Source organism: Nomascus leucogenys, unplaced genomic scaffold (genome assembly GCF_006542625.1).
Source record: "Nomascus leucogenys isolate Asia unplaced genomic scaffold, Asia_NLE_v1 Super-Scaffold_249, whole genome shotgun sequence".
NCBI classification, from domain to species: Eukaryota; Metazoa; Chordata; class Mammalia; order Primates; family Hylobatidae; genus Nomascus; species Nomascus leucogenys.
The window spans coordinates 2,011,107-2,038,495 of record NW_022095768.1 but is presented as its reverse complement, the minus strand read 5'-3'; the positions used below and the strand labels follow the sequence as shown (position 1 = coordinate 2,038,495).

At 46.6% G+C, this 27,389-nt stretch overlaps 1 protein-coding gene across 2 annotated transcripts in view; it reads right to left on the bottom strand.

Annotated features, from left to right (window-relative positions):
* The window catches only part of ASIC2 (acid sensing ion channel subunit 2), a 1,082,573-nt gene that overhangs the window by 70,763 nt on the left and 984,421 nt on the right, over positions 1-27,389 (bottom strand). For both annotated transcript variants that reach the window (XM_030807900.1, XM_030807899.1), the window contains exon 3: positions 5,298-5,425. In XM_030807900.1, coding sequence (XP_030663760.1) covers positions 5,298-5,425 — 128 coding nt within the window. The remainder of the gene's footprint in view (positions 1-5,297; positions 5,426-27,389) is intronic.

Genomic DNA, 27,389 nt, shown 5'->3' with positions numbered 1-27,389 from the left:
AAGGCCATGACCTTTGGGTGGTATCTGGAAGTGTGAATAGGCCTTTGCCAGGTAGATGAAACAAGGAAGGGCAGATGGAACAGAGGGAGCAGATGCACAGAGGCAGCCGTCAAAGAGCATGGGGTGTTTGGTGGACGGTTCTGCATCATTGGGATGTAGGGTCCATGCTAGTCAACCACAGGCAGATGAGGAGGCTGGAGAGGTGAGCCATGGCCAGGTTGGGCAGGGACTCCAGAGCCATTCTAAGGGGTTTAGATGTTTGTGAGTTACAGAAAGCCCTGGAATGTAAGGGTGTTATGTTTGGTAGTGCTGTGACCACTGTGGATGTGGGTTGAGGAAGGGGTACTACCAAGGAGGTTGGCCAGAGCCTCTCTCCTAGAGTTTTAGGCTACTCCACCCCAGCTCCCGCTTCTCACTAGCAGGAGCCCGGATTCTGCCTCCCAGAGCTGGGGAGAGTGTTTATCTCACATCCTTGTCATAATTTACCCTATGAGCATCCCATGCCAACTGGCAGAGCAGGGAGTGGGTGCAGAACTGCTGTCGGCCAAACTTCCTGGTGATCCTTGTGTCCTTGAGTGAGCAGGGGCAAGGACTCCCAGGTGGTGAATGCTAGAGGTCATTTGAAGTCATCTCATGGAATCCTGTCATTTTACAGATGGAAAAACTGAGGCCCAGAGAGGGTAGTGACCTATCCAAAGTCCCATGACACAGCAGGACTAGAATCCAGGCCTCTGGGCTCCTAGGCTGATTTGTTCTCCACAGTACTGAGTAGCCTTATTTCTTTGGGCTTATGGTAGGAAAAGACCAGCCTGCCAGCCAGTCCCTCCCTGGATTAGCTCCCTGTGTGCTCTTTCCAGAGAGTCTTCCTGAGTTACAACTGTGCAGTGTGGCAGAGCAGAAAGAGCATGGGTGCAGGAACCTGGTAGATTTGGGCTTGAAGCCCAACCCTGCTGCTCCCCTAGCTACGCAACCTTGAACAAGTTACTTAACCACGCAGTTTTGTCATCTGGAAAGTGGAGATATCAGTACCTCCCTTGCAGGGTTGTTGTGGGAGATTAAATGAGATAATGTGCCTCAAGTGTCCCTACAGCATAATGCCTGGCAGGTAGCATGTGCTCCATTGATAGGAACTGTTGTTATTCTTCTACCCCTCCCAGGGTCTATTTCTGCTTCCGGCATATTATCCCGCTGCCTGTCTCTGGTGGTCCTGGGATTACGCAGAGGCTTTTACAGCAACTGAGTTAACCAGGGCACTTCTTAAGGTTGTCTAGGAAGGCAACCAAGGCATACTTTGGTTTATTTGTTTTTAGGGCAAATGCAGGTTAAGAAAGCAATCTTTGGACTGGGTTGTAGCCCGAGTAGATTCTTTAGGACAATAAAATAAAATTTAAAACATTTGGAAAGGGCTGGTGTGTGTGTAATTATGCATGAGTGAGATAATTTTCACCATGCGAAAAGACTTTCCCATTTATACAAAGATTCATGGTAGGATTTCTTTAAGTCACTAGTTCACTAGTTCCTCTTAGGGCTCTTACTCTGGAGTCAATTTTCCTAGCATGATTCACACCAACCTTCCAGGAAAGGGCTTTCTACTTCCTACCACTTGTCCCCATGGCCTTCCTGCAAAGTTTCCTTAAACTTTGAGCCAAAGCAGCAGAATCTTGGATGGATAGCAACGTAGCTGCCACATTTTATGGATATACCATATACTATAAGATGCACCATGATTTTATGTATCTCCAAGAAAGAAGAACAAACACTGCTTATTGTAATTTTAAGACTTAATTGATTGTAAAACAAATCCTTATTTCAGAAATGTTAAAATGTGAACACAAATATGCCTCTTAACAATCAATGAAATGAAGTGTTTGAGGACCAGGATCAACTGGATAGGTTTGCATACTCGCAGAATGAGAGCATACAGCTGGGGCTAAATTCTCAAAATATACTTGGCTTAACGTTATTTTTTCCTTTGTTAAAGAAACCACTAATCTACAGGCTCTGTGAGGGCAGAGACTGCGTCTCTTTTGTTTACCACTGTATCTCTACCACTTCACTCGTAGTAGGTATTCAGCAAATATTTGCTGTATGAATAAATAGAACAAAGCCACAACATGAAAGAGATGGAAAGCCCACAGAAGAAAATAAATCATTCATAATTCCCCCACTGTGGGTATTTTGGCTGATTTCCTTCAAGTCTTATTTCCTATGAATATGCTCTTTTATATACATGTAAATATAGTGTATTATTAGATTTAGCTCTGGGATGTGTTTTTGTATTTCTCTATTAATATAAATGAAACGATGAAATGAGATGATGTGGAAATGCTTTGAAGACTGTAAAATGTTTAACAAATATCTTATTAGTTATAATAATCATGAAAATACAGACATGAATGGGGCTGATTTTCTGAGAATACACTTCAAAGCTAACAGCAAATTTGCCCTCTGAAGCTGGGAATATGTTCTATTTCCTCATCCTACTCACCATGGGGAGTCCTTCTGTTTCATATTGGGAAGGGAAAGAGAAACTTAAGGCTTCCTAGAAGTCATAGCTCCAACTTCCCACCCGGCTCACAAATTTCTTCCATCTTACTAATGGAAGATCAGCCAGGGCTAGGGGAGGAAAAAGCACATCTCTTAGGCTGATGAAAAATAGCAGCCTACGGAGAACTTCCTCCTCTCCACCCTTTACTAGCGGTGGGGAGAAGTTACACACAGGATTCCGAGGAATGTTGTTCACTTATTCTGCTGCTAATAACAATGTAGATAGCAAAGAGATGTCAACACAAGTAGGTAATTCATCATAGTAGGGGTAGATACATTCAACAAGCCACAAAGTCAGATTTGCCACGGACAACTAATTAAAAATTTACTTTTAGAAAGTCACAGAATTTATACACATATTGATGAGTCTAACCTGTGCCTGGTTCTTTGAAGGGATGTGGGTTTACTCATACAACAGAAGGGAGTGCTGACCAATTTTCTCTCCTTGACCAAACTCTAGCCAGGCTCTTCTGAGCCCTCTTCTCTTCTAAGCCTCACCCTTAGTTGGCCTATGAAGACTTGAACAAACACTAGCATAGTTTCTAACAGCTCCAGGTCACATCCCTAGAATGCCTGTATCCCCTCTTAAAGTGCCTGCCTGAGAAAACCCGAGGCTGCCAAGAGAATTTACTGTTTGCTCCAGCCAACACCTGAATATAGGGCCCCTGTCTCCCCGTCTCTGTGGGAGGGTAGGAGCCTAACTAACTTCAATAAGCACCAGTTAGCAAACCCAGATGCTTTTCGCAGGGACCAGCACCCAAGCCCCTTCCTGGTTTTTATGAGTTTTTACTTCTCTGACTCTGCTGCTCAAGCCCTTCTGTTGCCTCTGCCCACTCCCTCATTCTGTCTTTGAAACACCCAGGCCCTCTCTATGAATTGGGGTTGAGTTCAGTTCATGCTGCACCCTCTTCCCTACTGCAAAAGTAAATAATTGATTAAAATCTGTCCTCACCATGTCAACCCATGTCCAGCTTTGTTTACTTTTGACAGTACTGGGGAGCTCACCTAGGCTAGTAGCTCAGGCTCTCAGCTCACCCAGGCTGCCTGTCCATCTGCATGCCTTTACTGGATAATCCTTGTTCTCACTCTTCTTGACTCTCAAATCCTTAGCCTTGAACTTTGCTCCTGCCATCCTCATGCCCTCCTTTGTCCTCAAGGATATATTTTCCTGGTTGCACCGTTCGGTTTCTACCTTGCATACCCTTGGATATTCCCTTTTCTGCTTGCATCACGTGTCTCAGTCTCTGGGAGCCCATAGAGGCCAGGCTAACCTTCCAGCACCTCCTGCTCCTGCATCAAGGCTGCAATCCCATTCCGTATGTGCTTCAGTAAAGGTTGACCTTGGCCTTCATTAGCTGCCCAGGCATTGTGTACAGGGCACAGTTTGTGAGGCCTATGCCATCAACACTTTCCCAGAGAGTAAAAAATAATATAGCTCACGTATAGATTTACAACCAGTGGTTTTTTTTTTTTTTTTTGAGACAGGGTCCAGCTCTGTCTCCTAGGCTTGAGGGCAGTGGTGCAATCTCAGCTCAGTCAGCTCAAGTGATCCTCCCACCTCCACCGCCCAAGTAGCTGGGATCACAGGCATGCACCACCATGCCTAATTTTTTTTTTTTTGGTAGAGATAAGGTCTCGTGATGTTGCCCAGGCTGGTCTTGAATTTCTGGGCTCAGGCAATCCTCCTGCCTTGGCCTCCCAAAGTGCTGGGATTACAGGCGTGAGCCGCCGTGCCCAGCCCTACAACTAGTTTTTAATGCAGAATATCATTTTATAAAATGGCTGAACAGCTGTGATCAGTACCAGATGAAAGATAACATTTGAGCCAAATTTTAAAAGCAAGCTGAACTCATCCATTATGTGCATGTATCTTTCCTTGCTCCTCCGTCATGGTTCTCCGTGAATCTCCCTTTCCCACACCCCAGAGCGGGTGCTTTCACTACTCACTGACTTAGCTCTGCCTAAGGTCTTCCCCAGAAACTTGTCTTAGATAATCTGGTTTAGGATTCCCTCCCAGTCACAGTCTCTTCAGCTTTTATTCTAGGAAAACCAGGCAACAAGTATTCAGGAGATAAGAGAAAGAAACGGAGTCCGTGTCTCTCCGCAGTCCTGCTTTGAGACTGCCTCCCTACTGAGAGTTTGTGAAGGTCTCCCTTTTGAGATGTAAGACTCGCTTCAGACGTGAGGCTGTGCCCGTCCTCCCTCCACCCACAGACAGAATTGATGCAGCAGTCCCAGCTGGCCAGCTGAGGTCCCCTCCCCAGCGCCATATCAAAGAGAGCAGGCAGGAGCCCATGTAACAGGGGCTCGCTCCACTTAAACTCTGTGATGGGAGAGGGACGCCTCCACCCCTTTTCTTTTTGTAGGCTGCTTTGAATTGTATTAACGCAAGTGATGAAACATATCAAACCCTGGTTAGCAGCTTCCCTTAGCATCCCCTGGCCAAAAAAAAAAAATTTTTTTTTTTTTAAATTAACTTGTACAAAAAGTCAACTGTAACAGACTGGTCTGGAAAAGAAAAAAACCCAACCAGTTTGGTGAAAAGAAAAATGAGCTGGGTTTCCTTCATGCCCAATTTTAGGGACCAACAGGTGGTACAGGAGAACTGGTGAAGCAGGTTAGCCAACATCTTTCTCTAGTTTCACAGTAAAGCCCTTGACCGAGTGGGAATTCCATTTCTCCTCCTTTTGCCTCTGCAGGGGGTCGGGGGAGGCTGAGGACCATTAATCCTGGGAGCCCAGGGAACTTACCCTCTGCTCCTGTGTGGCCACAAAGGTCTGGAACCCTGGAGCCACCCCAAAGCCCAGCTCTTGGATGAAAGGTGGCTCAGACTGACTGTGGATCTGAACTTTCACTCCTGCTTCAAATGTCGTTTCCTCTGAAAGAACAAAGACGGACAGAGCCATGGGTCAGTAACAACAGATGCTCATGGAGTCCTGGGATTGAAAAGCTCAAAGGGATGCTGAAAAGACCCTGTGATAAGCAGAACAATGGCCCCCAAAGGTGTCCACGTCCCCACCTCCGGAAACTGTGACTAGGTTGCCTTACATGGCAAAAGGGACATTGCAGGTGTGATTGAGTTAAAGTTCTTGCGATGGAGAGACTATCCTAAATTATGCAAGTAGGACCCAATGTAATCACAGAGGTTCCTATGAAAGGGAGGCAGGAGGATCAAGGTCAGAGAGAGAATGGAAAAATGCTATGCTGCTAGCTTTGAAGACAGAGGAAGGAGCCATGAGCCCAGGGATGCAGGTATCTTCTAGAAGCAGGAAAAGGCGGGGGAATGAATTTTCCCCTAGAGCTGCCAAAAGGAACATAGCCCTGCCAACAACCTTGATTTTATTGAGCCTAGGGAAATCCATTTTGGACTTCTGACCTCCAGAATTTTAAGATAATGAATTTGTGTTGTTTTCAGCCACTAAATTTGTGGTAATCTGTTGCAGCAGCAATGGGAAACAAATTCAGGTCACTTTGCCAGGTCAACTCCTTGCTTCAGTTGCCAAATCTGTAGAATGAGATTATAACATAAGTCAAACTCCTTTATTTTATTGACTAACTTTTCTTCTGGGTCATGAACTGAAGGTGAGGATATCAGGAGGAGGAAAACATGATGCAGCAGTGGAAATAAAAATGCAGGGCTTTCTTGTATGCCAAGGTGTTTGCCCCTTGGGGCTGCAACAGCCAAGTAGAAGAGAAGCTTCCCTCCTTTTTCCCTTTGGCAGAAGAAATAGCCCTTGGCAGTGGGAGGTTGGGGGTGGTGCAGAGCCATCATCCTAAATGTTTAGTGCTCACAATCAGTGGAAAATGAACTTATGGGAATGTATAAGCCTTTACCAGATCCCCCTCTCTAACTTATCTTCTCCAAACAGTCTACAGAATGAGCTTCCCAAATGTAAACTGCATAACTCCCTCCCATGTTTCCAAGGACCCCAGGCTCCTTACCCACCCCTTCCCTAGCCTTGTTCTGAGTAGCCTCTGCCTTGTGGCACCATGCGGGGCTGCCTGGATTGGGCATCACTGGTACCCACTCTGCACAAATGCATCTCCTCCTGCCCAGAATGTCTTCCTACCTTGTCCACCTGACCATCTTCCCACTTGTCCCTGAAGATTCAGCTCTCCATCCCCACCCAAAGCAACTCTTTCTCTTGCTCTGTTGTATCTTCCACATCTGCCTGCTGGAGCCCCTGCCATAGCACATCGTGATGAGGCTTTAACTGTTTCCTCCAGCAGGCTGGAGTATCTTGAGGCCAAGTTCTGGGCTGTGTCTCTGGACTTCAAAGGTCCTGCACAGGGCTAGGCATACACCAGACACTCAGGAGATGCCTAATGAATGAATAAATGGGAGATTTATGGGTCAAACCTCAATCACTTATGAATGGACAAGGCCAACCTGGAGTCCAAATCAAGGAATGTTCTCAAAGAAAAACATGGAAAGAGAATGGATAAATGCAGGAATGAGAGAAGATAATGATGGGGTTGGGGGTCAGGGATGGAGAGGGGGAGGACATGTCAGCACTCAGGCTGTGGCTTGGGGAGGGTTTGGGGACAAACTAAAGCTGGCACCGAAGAGAGTGGCTGGGAAGGGAGGGCTGGGTCCCGCCATGGGAAGGGCATGACCCATGGAAAGTGTGGGGGCTATTGACTGAGGTAGGCGCAGGGGTCTGGAGCAGGGTGAGACTTCCAAGGCCGGGGCTTCATGGAAAGAAAGGGCTAGTAGGCAGACAGGACCCCAGGGAAGGGTAGGCAGGGCTTTCATCATTTAGACAAGGAGACCCCCTTCCAGGAATCCTTTTGGATATTGTTCATGGAGTGGGAGAGAATCCAGGCAATCTACAAATACATCCCACTTCCCTCCAGTACAGTCATTTTTCTGTGGTTTCTGTACAGCATCACCCTGTCCAAACTCCTGTCCATATGCTCCTGGACACCTGTGGCTTTGTGTCAATCTCTCCTATGGATGGTGAATTCCTCAAGAGAGGAGACCATATCTTATTCAGTCCAGGGCTCCATCACCTAACCCAGGGCCTGGCCCTCAGGTGGAGCCTCGAGGAAGGTTTTTAGATCTGGGAGGAGGACTTCAGGAAAGAGAGGACTGGATGGAATGAAGGGGTTGAATAGTCATCTTTCAGTGGCCGTGTTTTCAAAAGTCTGCCCGAGACGGGGGTTGAGGAGAGAGTGTGGAGCCTGAGAAACAGACTCAGATGGGGAAGAAGGGTGAGTGTGGAGGGCTGTTGGGATGACAGGGATGCCCCTGCTGGGAGGAACTGAAGGCTCCTTCAGTGAGCCGTGGGAGGGAACAGGAGAGATGCCAGAACTTGTTTTCGAGAGCTAGCTGAAGCCGTGTGTGCCTGCTATACAACCGAGCTTAAGAAATCTTACAGCCAGTAAGACAGGCTCAAAGGAGAGGGCCTGTGGCTTACAGGAGAAATGAGAAATGAAGGCTTCCTGTCAGAAATGCCATGAGTAATGGGCAAAACAGACAGGCCTGGTGTGCCTCTCTTAGTGAGAACCGCCCAAGGCTAATTGAACTGGGTTCGGATTTGGAAGAGGTGCTAGCTTATTCTGAAAGCAGGAGTAGCTGTAGCTGAGAGTAAAATCCTAAAGTAGCCTCAGTTTTTAAAAACATCCAGTGACTGGATGGACATGAGTGGGAGCAGGTGATAGGTAAGGTTTCTGCTCTCTTTAGAGCACTGTGGACCCATGGAACTTTCTGCAAAGATGGGAACGTGCTATTTCCTGTGCTGCCCAACATGGTAGGCGCCAGTTACGAAAGGTGGCTTGTGTGACTGAGGAACTGAATTTTTCATTTTATTTAATGTTAATTAATTAAAACTTAAATTTAAATAGCCCCATGTGGCTAGTGGAAACATTGCTGGATAGCACGGTTCTAGAATATCCAGCTATGAGCAGACTACAGCCCTCCCAGAGCTGAGGGGGCGTGGTGACAAGAACTCCGCCATCTTGCCTTCCTAAGCAGGTGCTCTTGAGAGGCCCTTGTCTGGAGTCCTGGGTAGTTTGGGCAGGGTTCTGGGCAGCAGATCAGTGTGTCTTCATGGTCAAACCACGACCATAGTTCCAGATCCTCTACCCTGCTTTCCTCAAAGCCCTATTCGTACATCTACAGACGCGTTTCTTTCTATTTCTTACCAGAATGGCCCTTGGCTTCCCTTTGAAGATTGCTTTATAGGTTGGTAGTGAAGAGCAGCTCCCTCCAGTCCCTGTTCTCACTCTCTTCCCTTTCCTGGGCATGGCACAGTGTTGAATTGAAGACCCAACTTGAGAGCTGAAGTTACCAAATGTAGACTGTTGGAGCCAAGGCAACCTCACACCATCCACTTTGGAGGTTCCCAAGCTAGAATGCAAGTTAAAATCTCCTAGATGGCTTGGGTGATGCTTCCTGGGATCCACTCCCAGAAATTCCGATTCAGTCACTCTGGGGTGGAGAGCAGGAATCTCCGTTTCCAGAAATTCTGATATAGGTCTGAGGTCATCTAAATTTGGGCAGTGATCTAGTCCAGGGAAGGGAAGTGACTTGCCCAAGGTTAGACAGCAAGTCAAGAGCAGAGCAGGGGCTAGAAGCCAGGTCTCCTGAGTTCTAATGTGGCACTCTTTCTACTCCACCAGGAGTGTGGTTTATTTAGTGTGAGCAGATGCCTTAATTCATAGCGCTGGAATTCTGAATGGGGGCTGAGGGCATGGGATATCTTTTTCTTTGTAATCACCCCTGATGTCCCTAGCACAGTAGTTGGCAGAAAGCAGGGCTCAATAAATGTTTGTTGAATGGAACAAATGAATGAGGAAGTATCCCTTACTTGTGTCTGCTGTTTCCTGCTGTATCTGGTCAGCTGTGAGTCTGCCTAGGTTCTGGAGGACACTGATAAATGCCAGCACCGCATAATTCAGGAGCGCTCACCTGCTGGCATGCAGGTGGGGCTGCACACACAACAGCAACACAGCAACAATAACAGTAACAATAACTGGGACTGCACTCATAGTTGGTGGGTCCCAGTGCCAAATGAAAATGCAGGACCCCTTGTTAAAAAGTGTTGTTAAAAATTTATAAAAGTAAGCATTCTTATTAAAAAATAAAAGAATTTCAAGACAGCAATCTCAAGAGCATTAAACCAAGTGAGTGGCCCTTCTGATTGTGGGCCCTGTGTGACCGCCCTGATAGTAACATCTCAAATTGGTGCTGGACAGAATTGTTCACATCCTCATATTTGTCTTATCGGCAACTGATTCAACGCTAAGCTCCTCCTTCAAAGAGTGTAGGTCTCTGGACAGTGAATGATTTGTTTACACGTCATGAACAACAGGATTCAAGGACAGAGAGAGAGAGAGAGAGAGACAGCGCAGAGAGAAAGGGAAAGCTACTACATACATAGTATGTAGACAGTATGTACATGGGAGTTCTTGTTAATTGGCACCAAGCTGAAACCCAGACAGCGTAACATGAAAGAGATGGAGTTCAGCCTGCAGAAGCCACAGTCTCTCAGCATTTTCCAAGAGCTTGGCCACAGGTGGCACAAGGTGAGATCTACCTGGCCAGGGAGGGAGGTGCGTTTTCTGAATATGCAGAAAGGATATGGGAGCCCTGTAGGAGAAGGCAGGAGCAATAGGCAGAATGTGTAACGGGGCAGGGAAAAGTGCATCACGATAAAAGAAGCTAAAATCTTTCATCTTGGCAAATTACAGAAAACATGCCAAGGAAATAAGCACAGGAGAGAAGTAGGAAGAAAAGTTTATCTGAATAGCTAGGGGGAGTTTTCAGAGCTCAGAGAGTGAACGTGCTGATACAAAGCAATCTTGCTTTGGACAAAAATGACTTTATAACAGTGGCTGAGTGAGGGAACCCTAGCTCCCCAGACAGCTTCAGAAGAGAGGGTGGGACAATGGCCAGCCATATAAGGGGCATCTCACAGTGCAGCAAGGGCCTTGTGTGGGTATGGGATAGCTTCTGTTTGCACCCCCTTCCCAGTGCTTCTCCACCCTGCTCTCTGTGCTATGGGTTTGACTTGCAGAGACTGTCTTGATGGACTCCCTTGCCCTCTGGCTTGGGACCAGTTAATGGTGGGCCAGGTAGGAAACTGGAGGGAGAGAGGAGAGTCCAGCTGGGGTGTCCAGTCTCTCAACTCCATTTGCTGGGTCACTGTGGATTAGCTGCACATCACTTTGGAAGGCCACAGCTCTGGGTTGGGGGCTGGAGGGAGAGCTTTTCATAGTGTCTCTTTCTGGGTTTTGACACCAGCTTCTTTCCTTCTTTCCAAGGGGTGGTAACGGCTCTCCCTGCTACCAGTCCCAGGAAGCTGCACCCTCCTGTATTGCTTTCCCAAGCCTTGCCCATGCCTTTGTTAACAGTCTTTGATTAATTTCTCCTTTTGGTATTCAATTTGAGGGTGCTGTTGATTTCCCTGCTTGGGTCCTGATTGGTGGATCTCCCATGGGCTCTCACTTAACTTCTGATAGATAGCAGGAGTCCCCTCTGTGGTACCACACAGGGAAGGACGGCCACTGGGTTTGAGCAAGTGCATAGGGATGGAGACCTCACTCCCTGCAGGGGCAGCCCGTGGTTTTGAAAGTTCACCCTTATTTTGGTTGAAAACTGCCTGCTTATAGATTTTGTCCCCTAGTCCTAGCTCCGCCCCTTCTACTCGACACCTCTTTAAGGATCTCCCCAGAGATAGAGTGCCTGTTTCCCAGACAAGCGAGTCGGACTTTCTGAGAGAGGCAGAAATGCAGACCTCTTGTACCTGGAGCAACAGAACCAGAGAGGGCCTAGACAAACTGATTAAATACTTGGGGCTGTGGGGTCAGGCAAGTTGAAGTCTAGTTCAGTTCTATGAACTATAGCAAGTTATTTAATCTCTTGGAGCCTAATTTTTCTCATTTTTAAAATGGGTATGAACATAAAAATGGATTGTTCTTCATAGAGCTGTTGTGAGGCTTAAATGAGCCATTGCATGGAAAGTTCTCAGCACAGAGTTTAGCTTAATAACTCAACAATTTGCAGTGTCATCATCATCATCATCATCACAAATTCAGTATTTCTGGCTTTTTACAAGATCCAAGGGGATCAGTTGCTGTTTTATGTTCCTCTTGGCTCATGCTAGTCCCTCCATGTAGACTGGCCCCTCCTCTCATCTTCCATTTGGTTACCCTCTACCCACCTTTGCACTCACCACCTCCTCGACATTTTCCCTCCATTCGGTGCCCCAATGTCTAGTATTTACTATGTTCACACTTGATCCCAACTCCCTCTCTATTAAGACTGAGAGATCTCTTGGGGACAGGGTCAAGGTTTGTTTATGTTTATAATCACAGTGCCTGGCATGCAGTAGGAACTCAAAAATGCTTGGTGAAGTGAACAAATGTGCACAACTCACCTCTGAGACACAGGATCCCACCCTCCTTGTTTTACACATGTGCCACCGAGGTGCTGAAAGGCAGGTGGATCTGTGTGGATCTCACAGGGAGTTTGTGGCCAAGCTGGGTCCACATGAAACCGGCTGAGCCAGCTCAGAACCCCTGCTGCAGCCCAGTGAGTGGGTGGCTGTGTAGGGAATTCAGGCCAGAGGCTGACAAGTGCATGGGGGCTGGGCAGGGGCAGCAAAGTCTGCCTGGGCCATCCCCTGAAGGGCCGTGGTTGGCATTCTTGTCTTGGGTGGCTGATATCTTTCCGATCTCTGCTGCTCATTTAATCATGTGGCTTAATACCTGGGGACCTGTTCATTAAGGCCCATCTTTTGGGCCTCACTGCTACCTATGATCAGACAAATGGGCCTGGAGGGTCCTTGTGTCACCCAGGCATGGGGAGGGGCTTGGCCCATCAGCAGCTGGGCCACTCACACCCAGCAGTGGCATCTCTGGCTACCACTGTCACACAGCTGCTGTGGCACTGCTCTGCATTCCCTAGGAGACCATAAAGTGTGTGTGTGCCTGTGTGTGTGTGCATGCAGACGTGTACTAGTGTATGTGTGTGCCAGAGAGAGAAAGCAAGAAAGAGAGAAAGTCTCTCTGAAATATAGGAACATTTTTCTTATTTCTTCTTATTTCCTGAGATGCTGCTTTGGAGTTCATAGAAACAGAAAGGAAGAACTGACCCTGTTAAGGACAAGACCCAGAGCTGGATGCTTCACAGCAGTCCACATTTGTTCCCTCACTCCCTGGACAGTTATGCATCGAATGCCTACCGTGAGCATGTGCCACCGGCCTTGGACCCTCGCCTGGCTGGCTTGGAGTTTTAACTAAATCATGTATATTTTCTGCATCACGCTTAGCATGTGCATGAAGCACATCTTCCCAGAATGAAAAAAGTCAGGCTGCTTCTGGCTGCTGAATGGATACCTGCCTTCAAGCGTGTTTAAGATTTATGGCATCATTTCTCCAGAGTCCTCGGACACCTGTGGAGACCCCTATCCAGCACAGTGAAGCCAACAGCATGGCAAAGCCTCAGTCCTCCTAGAGCTCACGTTCTGATGGGGGAGGTGGATGATAACAAACAGGTCCACGTGTAACATCAGGCCGGGGATGGAAAGTGCTAGGAGAAGTGACGCAGAGGAAGGGCAGGGCAGGTGTGGCTCTCTTGGTAAGTCAGGAAAGGCCTGTTCAAGATGAGGGTGTTTGTGTAGTAACCAGAATGAAGCGAGCAATGAGCCATGGGGTGACCCGGGAGAAAGTGTTCCAGGTGGAGGGAATAGCAAGTGCCAAGGCTCTGGAACAGGTGTACACTGGGCCCGCTTCAAGAACAGCAAGGAGGCCAGAGTGCCAGGGACAAGGTCAGAGGCCAGCTGACCATTTCGTTAACACCTCACAGTTACCCTCAGAGGTAGGTGCCCCCATTTTACAGACAGGGAAACAGGCTCAGAGAGGTCAGCTGGCCCTAGCCACACAAAGCAGATCCAGAATCCAACCCTTGTCTGCTGGGCTCTGAGGCCTGTGCTTTTTGCCCCCTGCCATGTGGCCTCGCTGAAATACTTTGTGCCTTTCTAGCATCACTGACCACATTCTTCATTGGTTTGGGTCCTTTGGGGCTTTGCAGGCTGGGACCCTGAGCTGCTGAGCTTTGCATCCCCTCTGGGTCATGGCGAAAGACAATCTTGGCACATATACGGTAAGCTTCGGGGTTTTCACAGACTTGATCCTGCTGGCTCCTCCCAGCTGTCCTGAGGCAGGTGTCAATATCTCCATTTCATTAGATTTTATTTTATTTTTTTTTACATCATGCTCATTTTTCAGATGAAGAAACCAAAGCTCACAGAAAGTAAAGAACAAACCTGGGGCCAATGACTCACGGCTGCATAGAATTTTGGAGCCAGGAGACCCCTTGACAATTTAGCTAACTTTTCACCTTTCAGATGAATAAATGGAAGGTCACAGAGAAGACAGTGGCCAAGGGCCACATGGCAAGTGGCAGGTGGGCAGTGGCTGGGATCCAGGTCTCTAGATTCCTCACCCTCCCCTGCCTTTTGTTAGTGGGTTAGAAGCCACATTGGTCCCAGATGACAAGCTGATAAAGTTCCAAGCTGGACAGGGAAGGATGGGGAAGAAGAGTTTAATTTGCAGCAGGCTCAGCAGCCTTTGTTCTTTCATCTTAGAAGCTCAGTGAGTGTGGGACAGCGACAGTAACAGGGACCAGAGTCGCAGCCCCAGCCTTGAGATCCTGGTGGAAAGGGCATGCTGATGCTGTTTGAAGTCAACCAGAGGTGTCATTTTAGACCCTGCTCCCCTGCTTACACCAGAGAAATCCAGGGAAAGCCCAAGGCCAGGGAAGAGAGGCAGAGAAGTGCATCAAGAAAAACACGGGCTCTGAAATCACAGAGACCTGGGTTTGACTCTTGGTCCCACCACTTAATTGCCGTGTGACCTCAGGCACGTTAAATTGCCCCTCTGAGCTTTAGTTTCGTCTGTTCAAATGAAGTAGGGGCTGATCTCTCAGGTTACTTTTGGCTCTAAAATTCTACAAGCTGAGGGCCATGTGCAAATGTCTTCACCTCACTGCATCTCATTTTAATCTCCTGCAAAATAGATTAAAAAAAAAGATGTGGCTGTTCAGAGCTCACATCAAGTCAGAAGAGGCTGATTTTTCTAAAGATAGCACAAAGAATCCACAAATTGCTGCCTATCTAAAATTGGGCAATGTGTATCTTGTCCTTCCTCTCCAACCCTTCCCTGATAGATAGGCACTGTAAGGCAGCATCTGTAGCTAAGGAGATCCGAAATCAGCACAAAGACGGGCAAGCTCACGCTTGATTGCTCACAGTTGATATTTTGAAGCTAGGCAAGCTTCTGGAGGAAGAAAAAAATCAACATTGTGTCCCCAAGCGGGATGGGCTGCAAATATGTCTGTTCAGCATGATGCAGCAGTGTTCTTACCAATGGCTGGTGATCCAGGAGATGTTATCAAGTGTCCACAAGAGTTTGGCGAAGGCTGCAAACTTCAGCCCCTCCTGCAAAGCCATGGAGCACACTAGTATTTTAAAGATGCTATGACGTCCTGCAGCAAAAACATGTTATACTTTGTTGATCTGAGTGTTACCCAAAGCAATCTTTTTTGTTTTTTCATTTTTCATTTTTAAGGAACACTAGCTCTCCGTGGAAAAAACCAAGGAGGACCAAATCAGAAGATGTGGATTCAAATGCTATTCTAATACTTCTTAGCCATGAGGTTGTGGGAAAGTCACTCAATGTCTCTGCTTACAGTATTTTATATATCTATATATATCTATATATATCTATATATATATTTAGATGCAGTCTCGCTCTGTCGCCCAGGCTGGAGTGCAATGGCACGATCTTGGCTCACTGCAACCTCTGCCTCTCGGGTTCAAGCGACTCTCCTGCATCAATTGCCCGAGTAGCTGGGATTACAGGCATGCACCACCATGCCCGGCTAGTTTTCTTTCTTTCTTTCTTTTTTTTTTTTGTTATTTTTAGTGGAGACAGGGTTTCTCCATGTTGGCCAGGCTGGTCTCGAACTCCTGACCTCAGGTGATCCACCTGCCTCAGCCTCCAAAGTGCTGGGATTATAGTCATGAGCCACCGCGCCCAGCCGCTTACTGCATTTTAAAATGAGTTAATCTGTTAAATGACTAGAACCGCCCCGTCTACATCATAGGAGTGTATGAGGATCAGTGGATGGAATGTGGGAAAGCACCTTATACACTGTGGGGTGATGCGCCCATGTTGAGGAAGGAGATAGTTAACGTTAGGTCTTGGTTATGCAACAGAGAAATGTGGCTACACTTTCATTCCTGCTAAACAGAATATTTGCAAAACATATATTTGTGAAAGCACCGCATGTGGAGTTGGGGCTAGTCTCATTACCAAAAGATTTATCTCAAGGATTCTTTAAATAATGAGTTTTCCTAGTGCATTCAGGCTCAGAGATTATAAATTACTTGATAAGAAGGCTGATGATTCTGGGTGGGTAACTGGTGTTCAGGAGATTATCACCCTTGAAATGCTATCAGAAAGTGTCTAAAATTATAGGGAAAGTTGGTGGATGATTAAGATTCCATTTGTAAAAATTCTGTTTACACACACCGATGGTGGAAGTTAGGTACAACCAGATTGCTGAGTGGCTCATGTATATAGATTGTGATGTGATTACAGAATTCAAAGTCATCCAAAGCATTACTGGATTCATAGCAACTTTTTTTTATACAATATTCTCTCAATGAATTAAAAAAGCACCAGAGCTTTCATGTGGGATACTGGCTGAGAAATATTCTGATGTTAAGAAGACATCCTCATTCTTCCAAATGGTGGGGAACAGTGGTCTGGATCAGAGCTTCTTACACGTGGATGTGCACACAAATCTCCCGGAGGATCGTGTTGCAACACACACTTGGGGGTGGGGGGTGGCAGAGAGTCTATGCATCTAACAAGCTCCCAGGTGATGCTGATGGTCAGAGGATTACACTTTAGCAGGACCCCCAAGAGAACATCTACGCTTCTGCAGAACACATAGGCCCCTGGTGATCTGGCCTCTACCTATCTCTCCAACTCCAGGTCTCATCCTTAGATGCAGATGCCCTTGCACACTCTAGGCTGTTCTTGGCCTCTGGTCCTCATTCCCCTCCCTCTGCTCAGGACCTCAGCTCTCCAGGTCCTCAGATTTTCCTCTAACTCCCACACGCTGCCCAGCAACCTGGCAAACAGGCCTGAGACTAAAACCAAAGGTCAACTTCTCTCTAAAGCCTCCCTTTAGATATGCTTGTCCCCTCCCTTCTGGAACTGACTATCTCCTCCTAGGTTCTCAATCTATCTTCTATCACAGCACTTGGTGACACTTAATAGTTGACACGTTCCCCAAACAGACTGCAAATGCTTGGCACTCCTTGGACACTTTATATGAAAGTTGTTGGGTGAATAAATTTCCGTCTACCATCTAAAAAGAGCCCTTCAGATATTCCCTAGATTGTAAACTTCGAAAACCTGGACTGGGCCCTTCATCTGTATCACTGAGGGGCCTGGCACACAGTAGGTGTGCAGTTGAGATTTACTAAATTGGGGACATGAGGTCTGAGGTTGGGGCTGTCTCTTCTTCCTAGCTGTTCTCTTCAGACCCTTGCACCAGCTGGGAGTTTTAACTAGAACACACGTATTTTCTGCGTCACACTTAGCATGTGCATTATGCACATCTTTCCAGAATGAAAAAAGTCAGGCTGCTTCTGGTGCTAAATGGATACCTGCCTCCAGTGGTGTTTCTGATTTATGGCATCATTTCTTTGGAGTCCTCAGACACCTGTGGAGACCCCGTATCCAGCACAAAGGCCCACTCTGAGAGTGAGCCTAACATCTCAGCTGGCTGCTGTAGGTCCCTGTGCCCTGGACACTCAGAATTCAGGCCAGAGCCTCCTCCTCTCATTCTGGGGAGATCCTTAGGACCTGGCACCATGACAAGAGGTTTTCCTGGGAGCAGAGATGTCGGAGAAACCATAGCAACCATCATCACCCACGCTTGTTCTGCCCCATTTGTAAAAGGGGATAAGGAACGTGCTACCCGTGATAGCTGCTCAGGCCTTCCAGCTATGCTAAAAATTTATGATGATTTTAAATTTAATTATTATTTTTATCAAAGCAATATATGTACATAATTTAAAAATCAAGTGGTATTGCGAGGCTTCTAATGAAAACCAGCAGTTTCCTGCTCCACCTCTTCCTACCCCGGAGTCCTACTTCTCAGAAGCAACAACTTTCAACTGTTTTAGCTGTTTCTTCTGGTATTTACTTTCATATTTTCATGAATGTCAACTGCTTGAGAGTTATTTCTTGGTTTTAAAAAATTTTAGATCCTGTCTACCGAATTCCTACCATGTAGGAATCATCTACAATCATGTTAAATTATCTGCACGATTCCTACCTAATCACAGAAGATGAGGATGTAGGCTTCTTAGATGATGTGTTCCACGATGCTGCCTTTCCTTTCACCCTCCAAATATAGTGATATGATATTTTGGTTAAATCAGTATCCAGCTTTTACATAACCATGACTCTGTAAATATTGTGCACAGCCCAGCCTTGCAGTATATAATGTTTTTGATCTCTTTCTTGCAAAATAAATATTTTGTTTTTCCTGTTTTTTTTTTCCATTTTGTTTTGTTTTACCTTGCTTTTTCCTTGTTGGTTTGTATGACTTGCTAGTACCCATCACTAGAAATCCCAGACTCTATGGCAGAGCTGTAAAATGCCTCTCAGGACAGCCAGCTAGACCCACAAGGGCCATCCCTTGTGGATCCAACATCTTCCTGCTCCAGTTTGGATGGAATATGCTCTCTAGGCCTCCTGCGCAACTGTCATCCTGGTTCTTCTCTTCATCCTCAGCAGGAAATTCTCTTAGGCCAGATCTTTGTCTCTGGAATCTTATGCAATCCTTGATTTACCTTCTCATTCTCCAAAAACTTCCTGAAAAAGTCTACATTTTTTGGGAAACCAAATTCTACTCTCACACTTCATTTGTAGTTTGCTGGGTATAGAATTCTATTTAGAAAAGAAAGCGTCCCCCTCCAGAAACTGGAAAACATTTTGCCATTGTCACTTTGCTTTGGCTGCTTCTGTTGAGAAGTCCTAGGCTGTTCTCATTCCGGATCCCAGGTATGTGACTATTTTTCTCTCCAGAAACTTTAAAGATTTTTTTCTTTATTTCTGTCAGCCTGAATTTCACCAGGATGTGTCTTGGTCTGGTTTTTTGTTTTTGCCGCTATTGCAGACAGGACTTGGTGAGCTTTTTCCATCTGGACAGCCATGTAGTTCAGTTGAACATTTTTGTTATATTAGTCCTTTGACAATGTCCTCTTCCCCATTCTCTTGGTTTTATTACTCTAAAACTCCTAATAATAGGATGTTCTAGAATAGCTTCCTGGATGGACCCTCTGATTTTCTTATTTTTCTCTCACTTTCTACCTGTTTGTCTTTTTGTTTTACCTTTTTGGGAGATGTCCTCAGTTCCAATCCTTCTATGGATTAAAAAAAGTTTGCAATCATATTTTAAATTTGTTTGTTTGTTTGTTTATTTATTTATTTATTTGAGATGGAGTCTCGCTCTGTCGCCCAGGCTGGAGTGCAATGGCACGATCTCAGCTCACTGCAAGCTCCGCCTTCCAGGTTCATGCCATTCTCCTGCCTCAGCCTCCCGAGTAGCTGGGGTTACAGGCGCCCACCACCACGCCGGCTAATTTTTTGTATTTTTAGTAGAGACAGGGTTTCACCATGTTAGCCAAGATGGTCTTGATCTCCTGACCTCGTGATCCACCCGCCTTGGCCTCGCAAAGTGCTGGGATTACAGGCATGAGCCACAGCACCCGGCCTAAACATATTTTAAATTTAATTTATTCTTCTCTGAAAGTTCCTTTTTAATAGCATCCTATGCTTGTGCTTATGGATGCAGTATCATCTCTTATCTCTCCTGAGAATTTTAATTAATGTGTTTTGATGTTTTCTCCTGCTTCATTTATTTTTTATTTATCAAAAGGCTTATATGGTGTCTAATATTACCCAGGCACTTTTCTAAGCACTTCATAAATATTAACGCACTTCAATCCTCCCAACAACCCTATAAATGTAGATAATGCTATTATTTTCATTTTAGAGGTAACATAGGTCACACAGCTGGTGTTACAGCTGGGATTTGAACCCAAGTAGCCTGGCTCTATATCTTGTGCTGTTAGCCAATGTGTCTGTTTCCTCAGTCTTTTTGGTTTGATTTGGGTTCCTCGCCTTTTAGTGGGTCCCCTCAAATGCTTGGCTCTTTGGTGGCTCATTCAGGGGTAAAAGGTCCTTAAAGGCTTCCTTGTGTTAAGGGGGCACTCCTCAAGGGACTTCATTCTAGGGTGACCTAACTAGGCCTTTTAAGGCTTCCTGACTGTCATTGTCTGTGGATCTTTTATCTTGAGCTTGTCAGTCTCCAGGAAGGGATCCCCTCAAACTTCTGCTCAGGTGTGGGTGGGGTAAATTAGTCTGGCTGAGGGTCCCACTACTCAGTAAGTAGAATTTCCCTCACCTCCCTGTTTTTCTGCATAGCACCTCACCCATGCCCTCAGCTCTGCCTGATCTCCCCAAGTCCAGAGTCTGTAAGAGGGATATTTGTATGGCTGCTTCTGGCCATGGGAGGATGTGTGGGGAGCCTAATAGTTCCTTTTGTAGACTTTTAACTCTTCCTCTTAGTTTTACCTCCACCTCTCAAACCTGTCTTCAGCAGTATCTTATGCCTCTAATTCCCGATCCTGTCTGGGGGTTCTCAGATGATGTCTTTTGGCCTTTGCCGGCTTCCTCAGTGCAGGCCCTCAGTTCTCAGCCTCGTGTAATCTGCCAAGTCGATTGCCACTCATCCATCTGCTTTACATCTTCCAAAAATTGGCTGACATCTATTTATGGTTGTCTTTTCTCCCATCCTCTTTTTCCTATGGGTTTATACTTACATATATTAAAAAAACCCTTTGATGCCATTTAGGTGGGGTCTAGGAAGGGGGCCTCCCATAAACACATATGTTCAACCTACCATGTTTAATCAGAAGTCTAGAATGTCAGCTTCCCTGCAGTTCTGGTGTGCTGCAGAAAGGCCATGAGCTTCTTTCACCACCCCAGGAAAAGGGAGAGGGATGCTTAGAGTTGGTCTCTGGGATGGACACAGCCATGGAACCAACCAGCACTTTTAATCCCAGTGACATCTGCCTCCCATCCAGTGGTTTTCAAACAGGGCATCCTCAGTGGTGCCTCAGGGTTGGTCACAGGGACCAAGGGAGAAAGCAAACGGGGATTTCCATCTCCAGTGGGACCAGAGCCGTGCTGCTTTTGTCTGTTTTCTACGTGGGACTGCGCTAAAGCTTTCATTCAGTATAATGACTCTGCTCCTGAAGAAGAAAAGAGGAAAAAATAGACAAGGAGGATGGCAGCAGACCTATCATTATATGCCATTCTCTCTTCAGAGATGCTGCCTAAACCTCTTTCCCTGTGCTATTTTCATGGCAGGGATTTTATGACCACATTGTGAACATTAAAGGAATTTAGTGGAGGGAGCATCCCTTTTGGGTGTGGATGTGGGTTTTAAGCTTGGTTCAACTGCTTAAATAGATATGTGCCCTTGGGAAGCTTACAACCTCTCTGGGCTCTGTGTCCTCATCCTGCAATGAGGATTATAATATCTTGTTAGCAAGTGATTGAGAAGGTTCATGTCACAGAGTAGCTACTCACTAATGTGGGCTTCTCCCTCACCCTGGCCCTGGCAGTGTACACAATTTCAGCATTGTATTTCCTCTCAACAAATATGTAGTGTCCTGATATACATCTGTGAGCCAGACAGTCCAAGGTCTCTGACTTCCTGGGACTTGTGTTTAGTGGAAGGGGCAGACAATAAAAAACAAATAAGGAAATGAAGGTGATATAGTTTGGCTTTGTCCCCATCCAAAACTCATATTGAACTGTAGCTCCCATAATCCCCACGTTTCAAGGAAGGGACCCAGTGGGAGGTAACTGAATCATGGGGGTAGGTTTTACTGTGCTGTTTTTGTGATAGTGAATAAGTCTCATGAGATCTGATGGTTTCATGAAGGGGAGTTCCCCTGCACACACTCTCTTGCCTGCTGCCATGTAAGATGTGCCTTTGCTCCTCCTTCGCCTTCTGCCATGATTGTGAGGCCTCTCCAGCTACGTGGAACTCAGTCCATTAACCTTCTTTTTATTTATAAATTACTCAGTCTTGGTTATTTCTTCATAGCAGTATGAAAATGGACTAATACAGTAAATAGGTACCAGTAAAGTGGGATATTGCTATAAAGATACTTGAAAATGTGGAAAACACTTTGGAACTGGGCAACAGGCAGCAGTCGGACAAGTTTGGAGGGCTCAGAAGAAGACACGAAAATGTGGGAAAGTTTGGAACTTTCTAGAGACTTGAAGGGCTCAGAAGACAGGAAGATGTGGGAAGTTTGGAAATTCCTAGAGACTTGTCGAATGGCTTTGATCAAAATGCTGACAGTGACATGGACAATGAAGTCCAGGCTGAGGTGGTCTCAGATGGAGATGAGGAACTTGTTGAAAGCTGGAGCAAAGGTCACTCTTGCTAGGCTTTAGCAAAGAGACTGGTGGCACTTTGTCCCCACCCTAGAGATCTGTGGAACTTTGAACTTGAGAGAGATGATTTAGGGTATCTGGTGGAAGAAATTTCTAAGCAGCAAAGCATTCAAATATGAGGGATGAAGAGTAGGGGTGAGGGTGGCAATTTTAAACAGGGTAGTCAGGGGAGACCTCATTGAGAAGGTAATATCTGAGCGAAGAGTTGATGCAGGGAGGCAGTGAGTCATGTGGATATGTGAGCAAGGGGAATTCTCATAGCGGTTAATAGCAAATGCAGATGCCCCAAAGTGAGGGTATTCCTGGAATATTCAAGAAGCAGCAGGGAAGCCTGTGTGACTAGAGCCAGGTTAACAAGGTGAGGGGAGGGCAGTAGGAGCTGAGGAAGCTGGAGGGATAATGGGGTCCAAATCTTTACTCCTAGAACAGCATAGCTTTGAAAAAATTATTCCTTTGCTCAAAAGCATACTTGATGTATTATCATATTAACACTAATTAACACTAGGATTTGGGGAAATCAGGGCAGATTATATTTGATAAAAAAGTGTTTTTCATTGGAGTGCATGAAGGATAGAAGGAGATGTGAAAGGGAGGTGCCTATTTGTGGTCTTTCTGACACTCGAACCCTTTTAGAATTTGTTAGAAAACTCCCTGTACACGGATTCCGGTTTCCTCAGACGTAACCCACCCTCAGTTCTCACCCTCACTCCCACCCACTCAGTGTGGCCATCCACAGGGCTGTCTGCCTAGCAGTTCTCTTGGGAGCGCCTTCCGCAACCACCATCGGCCCAACTTCTTTAGGACTATTACAGGGTCTCAGGTGAACTAATTCCCCTGTCCACTGCTGATTGGTCCAGGGGCGGGCACCTGACTGGAGCTGAGCCAATGATTCCCTTCCCTGTATTTTTTTTCCCCCTAAACAGGACGTCCGTGAGAGTCAAAACAGTCTTTTGCTGGGGGCAGGATCTGTAAAATATAAAACTCAGGCTCTGTTGGGAGCCATGTGTGAAAAAATATGTGTGTGGGAAAAATAAGCCTGTTTCTAGTGAGAGAATGAAAAGAATTCAGAGAAGAGGAGGAGTGAGAGATCTGAGGATTTAGGAGCCTTGGGTTCCACTCATTCCTGACGCTGTATCCCTGCCCCTCCTGCTGGCTGGTTGTCAAAGCTTGCCTTGGATTCTGAGAACAATATAATTTCTTTTATGCCTAAGCTTGTTTGATTCAGGTTTCTCATGTGCAACCTAGATAACCCACTGCCTATTCCTTTTATCTTTGAAGTTACTTAGAGGTATCTACACAGAATTTCATTTTTAACAACCTCCCCTTCTGCCTTCAATTTAATTTCCGTTAGAAAACCCTGGCCATGAAATCTGCACTTCTACAGTCTAGGACAGCTTTTTCAAAACTGTATTTTGTGAGCTTTTCCATGAAAACGAAGGTTTCTGTGGTCAAAGGCATTTGGGAAATAAATGCTGCATGGGCTATTCCTATCTTGGAGATGCATGATGTATTATATTAAAGAATTCCTGCAATAAATAAATGTGTTTAATATTTTTTAACCAGAATTCCCTAAATTCTTTTTGGGCCCTGCATCCTTTTTGTTCATAAAACATGTTATATCCCAAACTCCTGATGTTCCATAGGGCTCATTTTGGGGCATACTCTCTAGGACCACATGCAACTGAACCTCTTCCTTTAAAATGGCATATTACCAGGGTGTCCCACATGAAGATGCGTGACCAAGGGGAGCACCCTGGTGTGGGGCATTGTCAGCCTGGAGGAAGGGACATTTCTGATAATTTTTGTAGCGTCACTGTCTACTCACTAAGCATGAGCCCATAGGGCTGGGTCTACTCAAAGAGAGTGTCTTTTGTTAACTTACTCGTTGGTGTCCGCTGTGTTGATGGTGGTCAACACCATCACCACCTCCCCAAAAGGTCCTTCCTGTTAGTTAGAATTATCCCCAGAAGAGTGGTTCCCTCCCTGCTTCCTGACATTCCTGAGAAATGGAGCCATCCACAAGGCAAGGCAAAAGTGTTCCAGAGGCTCTGCTTTGAGCAGAATGGGAGTTCCAGATGTTGAGGTGCTGCAGAGCTCTGTCTCAGGTGTGGGATATTTGGAATAATCTCTGCTTCTGGAGTTTTTTTTTTGACCATCTTCCCACCTGCTGGTGGGCATGATCACCCTCTCATTGCTTACAGTTTGCAGAGAACTCTCGTTTGAGCCCTTCAGCCCTCCTGTAAAGCCAGTGGGTTTTATTTGTCTCTATTTTACAAACGAGGAAACAGAGGCTCATTCACTTGGCCTGAGTCACACAGTTAGGAAAGGAAGAGCTGGGATGGGGTCTTGGGTCTGCTTGACCTGGTCATGCCATTTTCTCTGTCTTCCTACGCTGCCTCTGTCATCAAACTGCCTAGGCACACATCAAACTGCCACAGGCACATTTCAGTTCTTTTCCTCTCCACCACCACCCAAATATCTCCTGGACTCCTGGGCCTGGCCTCCTTTCTCTGGGGATTGAGAGGTGGGAATGTTAAGGAAGGAAGGTGGCATCTGTGGGGCCGCATGGTTTGGCAGGGCAGGAAGGCTGCCTCCTGATGACTGTGGCAGGGATAGGCCTGGCTGTGTCCATCATCCTCGGGATCAATGACCAAGCAGCCATGGGTGTCTGCACCTCCTCAGGTGGCTTTAAAGGCAAGCATCTCTCACCTGCCAGAGCCCACCTCCCATCCTTCAACAGATGTGCTGGCTTCTCTCTCATCCACATGGGACTCACCTCCCACTGGCCTAGGAAATAAGCAGCTTTGAGGTGACCAGCATCTGCAAGAGGCAGCACATTGCTCAGGGCCTTCTCAGCCTGAAGAAAGGTACGATGGAGGGAGCCCTAATGCAGGAATTCAAGGGTCTGGCTGAGGGGTCTGGGGGAAGTGACCAAACCTCAGCCTCCTTTTCTGGAAAATGGGGACAAGGAGTTCCGCCTGACACTCAAGGTCATGGTGAGGGGATAGCCAGGAATACAGAATATTATGACCCCAGGAATATGGGAGGTGGCTGCAAAAGCCAAAATCCATGAAGTCAACCAGAGTTGTCAGAAGCTGTTTTCAAATATACTAACTGCTCTCCAGTATGGTAGCCACTAGCCCCCTGCAGCTAGCTAATTTAAATGAATAAAAATGAAATTATATTAAAAATTCAATTCCTCTGCAAAGGCATAAGGATGACACAACGGACTTTGGGGATTTGGGGAAAAGGGTGGGTGTGGGGTGAGGGATAAAAGACTACACATTGGGTACAGTGTACACTGCTTGGGTGATGGGTGCAATAAAATCTCAGAAATCACCACTAAAGAACTTACTCATGTGAGCAAACACCACCTGTTCCCTAAAAATCTATTGAAATTATAAAAAAGTTCAATTCCTCATTCTCCTAGCCACCTTGCAAATACTTGATTGCCACAAGGGGTTAGTGACTAATGTATTGGACAGACACACAGACAACATTTTCATCAGCCCAGAAGGGTCTATAGGACAGCACTCATCAGATTTTTCTCTAACCTGTTTCTTCTGCCCCATCCGTCCCCTGCCCCTGCTTTAAACCCGTTCTTCATACAGCCTGCTTCCCCAACTCCCCAGTCTCAAAGAAAATCATCTAAATGAGTGGTCCATCTCCCAGGGATGACTCAAACTCTCGGCAGCAACGAGACTGGAGTTCTCTTGCAGAAACTGTGTGCACGTCTGGCGCCCCGAGTGAGATAATAAGATCCTGAAAGGTGGGGTCTTTTCTCATGCCTCCTGCACCCCTGATGATGACCTGCACAGTGTTAGCATGTGACAAGTCCTTAATCAAGATTATGAATTTTCTCCGAATTGGTATAGCTCATCGTCCAGTCAGGTTGATTGAGGGTCCAACAACTTGGGTCAGAACAGTCTTGGTTCAGCTATGAACTCACTGCATGACTTCAAAGACATCATTACTTCAAGCTAGGCCTCAGGGGAAAGAGAAGGTTGGCCTGGAAGAGATGACCTCAGAGGTTTCCTGCTGTGACTGTCTGTGGCTTTGGGTGGCAGAACACAGAATTTTTGGGTAGCCTTGTAGTCTGCAGCCAGTGCTCAGACCAAGGCCATATCCCACAGGGAACTGTGCTGTGTGAGGATGTCTGTGATGGGGTCCTGGTACCGAGAGTGCGTGTGTGTGTCTGTGTGTGTGTGTGTACATGTGCTTTTGCTCCTGAATCAAGATAACAGGCTAGGAAACCTACCATTATCATGGAGGGACATAACTAACTTCTGTTTAGGCTTTGAGTGTGGGGTCTCCATGACTCATTTTATTTCCTTATTTCTCTCTTCTACCACACAGATTAGATAATCATATATGTTCTGGTGTCTTGCAAGAAGGGCCTCTCTTTGGGGACCAAGACTCTACCCCCTGTACTCCAGGTTGTCTACAGACCCCCACGGTCCCAGGGCCTGGTTGGCCTCAGGATGCCCTGTCCACCAGCCCTCAGGGATGCCAGAGATCAGAACGGACACAAACCTTCATCCCTCTGCATCTGGAAGGGCATTGAGTTGAGAAAAATACACAGGATCAACAAAGTGTCTCCTCAGTGAGTGGCTGATGGGGCTTGGGGTGCCCTGGTGCCTGAGGTGAGCTTCCAGATGGCACTGGCGCAGTGACACGTGTGTGGCCATTTTATCTTTCAGTTGGAGGAGCAGAGGACTAGCTGTGATGGGAGGTAAATGGCCACACTCCCGTCCCCGCATCAGGGTGTTCGTGAGAGAGGGGTGGTGGGAGAGAGCCTGGAGTTTGCAGTCAGTCCTCCTGGGGTGGAAGCCCTCACTGTCTCAGCAGCCTGATAAGCCTGGGTATGGTGAGTGCCAGACTCTAGAGTCCAAAGTCGATGGACTCAAGGCACAGGGGTGGCAAGAGGTAGGGGCTGGGCTGCTGGGGCTCCACCCCTTCCTCAGCCCCAACCTGAGGGCCCAGGGCCTCCTTCCTGCTGGAATCTTCCCTCCCCTCCCACTTCCCTTCAGGCTGCTCTTCACGCTCCTCTCTTGACCCACCTCTGCAGTCCTTCCTGTTATGCCCTGAACACAGCATTAATCTTACTTTGGGTCCCCTTTAAATCCATGTTTCCCAGTCTTGGTCACCTCTTTACCTTCTCTTCCTGGTGAAATTCTAGAGGCTGCCATCACTCCTTGGCTTGTGGCTGTATCACTCCAGTCTTTGCCTCCGTCATCACACTGCCTTCTCCTCTGACCTTTCTGAGCCCCTCT